Genomic DNA, 6,000 nt, shown 5'->3' with positions numbered 1-6,000 from the left:
GAGTTACAGTCCAAGCAATAATGCTGTTTTCTTGTCCTGCAACCTGGAACAGCAAGCTTCTTTTTATAAGGAAAGAAACATTGGTTTCATTTGTCAGAAGAGGCTTGTTCTGTGCAAGATGCGTAAGAAACCTGTACCAAGGGCGACTTACATCGGCTGTAAGTGCGAGGCTGGGCTGTAATTGCGGGAGGAGCTTAATAAAGAACCACCAACAAAAGAGCGCTTGGCTGGGCTTTGCCAGGAGGGAAGACAAAGCGTGCTGCCAGAAACACGCTGCGAGCCAAACCGCTTCCCCTCAACGCGTGCCCTCGCTCGCCTCTCCCCTTAGTTAACACCAGCCCAGCCCCGGGGCAGCGGGCGGGCGGAGCAGCCCCTCAGGACCGGGGCGTTGGGGCCAGCAGAGGCCGGGAGGGACGCGAGGCGCCCGCCTGCCCGCAGCGCGGCCCCCTAAGATGGCGGCGGGGCGCGGGGGAGGCTCCGGGGCGCCCAGAGCGGTCCTCGCGTCACAGCGGCTCCGCGGGGCCCCCCCGCCAATCACCGCGCCGCGCGTCGCGGCCAATGGGTGGGCGCCGAGCGCCGGCCGCGCTGACGTTCGCGGGGAGGTGGGAGGCGAGGAGGAGGAGAGCGCGTGCGCGCGGGTTTCCGTTAGCGCCGGCGCGCGCGCGTGGCAGGCGGGAGGAGCGGCGGGGGGAGGGGAGGCGGCGGCGGCGGCGGCAGCACCGAGCCGGGCGCGGGGCAGAGGCTCCCCCGCTCCGCCCTCAGCGGCAGCGCCCGCTGCTCTCGCTGCCCTCCGCGTCCCCCCCGTGCCCTCGGCGGGGAAGCGGGGCTCCGCCCGGGCCCGCACCGTGACGCGTAGGGGGAGGGCCTCGGGCCGCGCCGGGCCTCGGGCCTTGTAGGCCGCAGTCGGCGTGAGGCGGCCGGGCCGGGCCGGGCCCCCCCCGCGCTCAAGATGTCGGCGCAGGCCCAGATGCGCGCCATGCTGGACCAGCTCATGGGCACGTCCCGGGACGGTAAGCGCCCCCCGGCCGGGGCCGCGCTCGGAGCCGGGGCGGGGTCCGGGAGGGGGCTCGACGAGCCGCCGCCGCCGTTGTCCGCCCGCTCGCCCGCCCTAGGAGCGGGCCCGGGGCCCCGCGGGGACGATGCGGCCGCCGGGGGCCGCCGTCGCCGCCGCTCTTGAGGCCCAGCCCGGCCGCCGAGCGCTGCCCGCGGGGCCCCCGGAGAAGCGGAACCGCGCCGCGGCAGGGCCCGGCCGCGTGGCTCGGCCCCGCGGGGAGCAGCGGGCAGCCCCGGCCGGGCGGGGGGGCGCAGGCAGAACAGCCCGAGCCACCCCCCCTTCGGCGGAGCAGGGTGTTCGTGTCACTGTAGGTCTGTCTGAAGTCTGACCCAAACCATCATTTCAGCCGGCTGGGTGGGTCTGCCTGCTGCTCTCTGAAAGAGAGGGTTTAGTCGCTCCCAGCGGATGAACTCCCCCCATTTTTTTTTTTCCCCTTTGTTAAAAAAAAATCACATTTTAACACCGAGAGGCAGTAATCCCGAGACAGAGAGACGCTACAGCTACAATCAGGCTTCTGATCACTTTGCGGTCACATCGTGAAATAGAAAATAATCGCTGTGTACAGGTTCTCAGATTTATTTTTTTTTTTCACGCTCCACAGTGATGTTTGAACGGCACTGATCCATAAGTGTAGGTAGTGTGGCGACTGCTAGGGAAGAGGAGGCCCTGGTGTGATGTGTGGTATCTCATTTATGAACGAGAGAATGTTGCACCTGAGGGTAGACTCTGATTGCAGATGATTTTAGTGTTCTGCATGTTGTACTCACTCTCGCAGATACGCTACGTGTTTGTTGAAGCTTCATGCTTTATTAATGATTATCTGTGTTCCCATGCACTGGGTAGGATGTATGAACTGGGATGTACTTTGCATGTGCTGGTCATCTCTTGGAACTGGGGCAATATGATCTTCTTTTCAGCTTTTTTGATAAGATTTAGAATTTTAAATAAATGTAATGAGTTTTCACATACCCAGGATATCATGAATGCTTCCTGCTACGTGCTTACAGCTGTTCTAAACAGGGGCACGATAACCTCATAGGAAAATTACTATTATGGAGAGGTTGCCTTCCAGGGCAAGGCTGGTTAGCGAGTAGTCAGCGTGCAGGATCTGACTTGGAGTGATTTTTTTGTCTCGTCCCAGAAGATTTTGAATGCTTCCTGTTGTGGTGTGAGTGCTCAGCTTGGCAATGTAGCATGGTGCTCATGAAATTCAAGGCTTCCCAGCGCTAGCACCCAGATGGCTGTCTCAAAAGGGTACCTAAGACCGCACAGGAAGCTTAAAAAGGGTGAAGGCTTTTGCAGTTTTTGAATGCGTTTTTCACTGGCGGTGGAAGAAGGGCGACTGACATGTGAGAGCTGCTTAAAGATGCTAAATGACAGTTACACTTAAGACCTAAGCCAGGAAAACCAATCGCATGCTAGGTTTCCTTTAGCTTTGTGAGAAAGCAGTCATTTTATTGATAACTATATTGCCCCCTCCCACCCAGCTTGTAAATCCAGAGCCGCGTGTGCTGAAGCGAAAGTGGCTTACTGAGAGGAAGCATCTAAACAAAGTTGTCAGGATGGGGAAGGATAAGGAAAAAAGGCTGTTTGCAGTACTGGCTTCCATTATTGGATTAGGTGGAGAATTGGGGATCTCCACGTAGCACCGTTTTAGTTCTTTTTTAAAAATAAAGAAATAAAAATTCCAGTGGAGCATTATTTAAACCGGAGTGCTTCCAGGGACTGAAAACCATCGTTTTCTGTGAAGCTGGTACCCTTGTAAATTCAAGGCCAGGTTCAAGGTCATTGAAATATTGCTAGCCTTGTGAGTAGTGGGTTTTGGCTTTTTTTTTGTTTCGCTCCCCCATCACCTCTGACAAATACTCTTGTTTCTAGTAATATGCAAATCACGGCTTTTTGTTAGAGTATGGCAGTCCTTGCATTTCTTGGTAGAGCGGAGCTCTTGTTTCCTCACCTGTCCCCATTGCCTTTTATTTTGCTCTACCTGGCAATAGAATGGATCTTAAAATGCTTCTAAAAATACCATTTCTATATTCTGTTCAAAATTACCAAAGTGCCTTTGAATTTCCCAATTAACAGAATGTTATCCTCTACACAGTCTGGTGGATTTTTTTGGTTGGTTGTCTTTTTTTTTTTTTTTTTTTTGGTTGGAAGAGGGACTTCACATTAAAATTCTCAGTTATATTAGAAAAGGCAGATCAAACACTTGGTCTGAATTTGGGCAGCGGGGTAGACACGCTCGCAGTCACGCGACACCTCTCCACGCGTGGTACATCGCTCGCTGCCCGGTACCTGCTGGGGTGTGATGTTGGACGGGCTCTGCCAGCCACCCTGCTGGTGCCCTCCCATTCCCTGGTGGGGAGGTGGAGTAGAAGGGATGTGGCAGGTGCTCTGTAGGTGTTCCTGGCGAGTTGCAGTTCTTAGAGGCAATTGGGGATATCTAAAAAGCAGTTGCATTGCTAAAGCCGCTATGGTGAAATTGTGCTGTAAATGACGGGTAAAGAGAGCTCTGTGAAGCACCCGTAAAGCCACATTATTTAAAAATGAGCGGTTTGGTATTTTTCAACATCTTAAATAAATTTACCTAACCTGAAGTTCACTTGCGTGCTTCTCTGATAAGAGGTAAAAAAGACTGGATTGGACGTGGACCATACCCCAAAATAAGTAAATAAATGCAGCTTAGATTGAGATGTCAGTAAAAAGCTGGACTAATTGAATATAGTCGTGACTACAGATGGAAAACAGCGTACTCTGAAGTGTGTCACTGCGGGCACTGATAAGCTGGCATACCTAGAGAGGCTTAAATATAAACTACTGAGTATGTAGCGTGGGTTTCCCAAATATTGAGAAATAACGAGCGCTGAAGTGAAGTCGCTGACCTTACGTACTTGCATCCCAATGTTTTATTCATATTATGTTGTTTCTCACCATTAGCCGTTAAACTCAATGGCTTTGTAACACCTGACAGTAGTTAAGAGGTTAGTTGAAGTTGAAGTTATGGCTGAGGACCCGGGCTGTGTGAATTTGTCATTCAGAAGTATCAGGAATAAGCTGATAAAGCATTATTTTTTTTAAATCATTTTTTTTAGCTCAGAGGTTCATTACATATTTCTGTATGCCTGTTTTTGTCACCTCTGTTCTCTGTCAAACGTAACAGTTATCCTAGTGCAAGGATCATTCCCAAGTTAATTTGTAAGTGACTTCATTTATTAAAAGAAACGTTAATATAATTGATACTAGTACCCCAGGGGTGCGTTTTTGTTTTTTTTTTTTAAGAGTGTAGCAGAACTGGGTAAGATTGTCAAGTTTTCCCTAAAAGGCCTGGTTGTAAAGATCCCATTTTGTCTCAAATCAGCATATCTTGCTCAACGGGTTGATTTTGTGCCAGCTTGGTTACCTGATCTGCCTCGCTGCGTGAATGCTGGAGTCATTGCAAGGAATAGGCTAGAAGCAGAGGGTGGAGAAGGGTCACTACCTTAGACAGTGGTGCAGGCCCAGATGAGATCTGAATCGTCCTGTAACTTAAACACATCATCTTGAAACTGCCAGGACTCGACCCTCGCAAAGAAATGCTTTTTTTTATACAACTGCCACTACATCAAAATGAGGTTATAGTCTAAAAATATGACCAACTCGCAGTTCATTAGTCTTCTTTGTAGACAAATAAATTTGTATGTGCTTTTGAAGTTTACATGTGGTTGTGAAAGTGTTCTGCCAAGCTTACTAACAAATATTACGCTATATGAATAGCAGAAGCTTTAATCTTTGGAGCCTTTAGATGCATGGAACCCATATGTACGAAGTGTCAGTCAGCACCTCTTTTGCTTCACCTGCTACTCCTTTGGGCTTGGAGTGTTTGACCAAGTTCTTAGATGATACTAGCAAAGAGTTTTCTTGCTCTAGGTATTCTTATTTCACTGAAAATATCATTTGACATCTGCTCACATCTTAATCAGTTTATCAGTTTTACGCTAGCTGCTTTCAGTTATCCGTAGTAGCAGTTCCTGATGTGTGACCTTTCTGTCCTCTCTGTTGAGGAGAAGCTGAAGTGACACCCCGTGCTTATCTTAAAGTTACATTTGTTCAGTGAAACTCATTATATGGTAACAGAAACGTAATCTAGAACTTGTAACCTATTTTTTAATTAGCATTTGTGTTTGTAGTGCTTCACTTCAGCAGACCAGCTTTTTAATTTGTGCTCACATTTGTCTGTAGTGCCCTCACTTCAACAGAACCTATCTTTGTATTTCATTCCCATCTTGGGGAGCAGAGAGGGAAATGTTAGGGGCCTTGTCTTCCTAGGGTAGGTTAAAACTTCTCAGCACCTTGAAGCTGTATTGCTGTAGCTGGCATGCAGGTGACAGATGGACATGTTGTCAACCAAGAAGTGCAGCAAATATTTTTGCACAAGTACTTACGATGGGCAGTGGGTTGAGGCTGGTATTTTAAGGGTATATAGGTTACATTTTTCCAGTTCTGTAAGTTTTGCACTTGGAGGTGGAACGTAGCACGTGCTTTTGAACTCAGTATGTTGTTTCCGTTACTGGAGGACTGCTAACCAATTTGGTAGCTTCAGGCTGAGAGCCAGGTTAGGGAGCCAAGAGCCTCCTCCGAGAGCTTGTCTTTCAGATATGGATCAACACCAAAATACAGGTGGAAAAAAGTATCTTGTATACGTGAATTTCTCCAAAACCTACCCGGAACGTGGAATTGATACCAACTCAGAAGTAGAAGCAACAGATACACTTCATGAAAAGATAATTTGTTAATCAGGAGTGATTAGGTGGCTTGAAGAGCAATGATTGTGTTCAGTGAATTGTGTGTATTTGCTGGCTTCATTATAAAGTTTTTGGTACTTTAGCCCTTAAAAATAAGGGGAACAGTGAAGGATTTGGGGTTTGTTATTATTTTTTTACTACAGCTTTGGGACACTGTTTAGAATG

The 6,000-nt window shown here is 49.1% G+C and overlaps 1 protein-coding gene across 2 annotated transcripts in view; it reads left to right on the top strand.

The window, feature by feature from the left end:
* Positions 1–674: 674 nt before the first annotated feature.
* LUC7L2 (LUC7 like 2, pre-mRNA splicing factor) overlaps positions 675–6,000 on the top strand; it is a 33,597-nt gene continuing 28,271 nt past the window's right edge. Inside the window, exon 1 of one of the 2 annotated variants that reach the window (XM_035544135.2) lies at positions 675–1,010. In XM_035544135.2, the coding sequence (XP_035400028.1) occupies positions 950–1,010 (61 nt within the window). In that variant the 5' untranslated portion in view covers positions 675–949. The remainder of the gene's footprint in view (positions 1,011–6,000) is intronic. The other variant, XM_035544136.2, reaches the window with a different exon arrangement.

Source organism: Cygnus atratus, chromosome 1 (assembly GCF_013377495.2).
Source record: "Cygnus atratus isolate AKBS03 ecotype Queensland, Australia chromosome 1, CAtr_DNAZoo_HiC_assembly, whole genome shotgun sequence".
NCBI lineage: Eukaryota > Metazoa > Chordata > Aves > Anseriformes > Anatidae > Cygnus > Cygnus atratus.
This window is presented reverse-complemented; position numbering and strand designations above follow the sequence as displayed.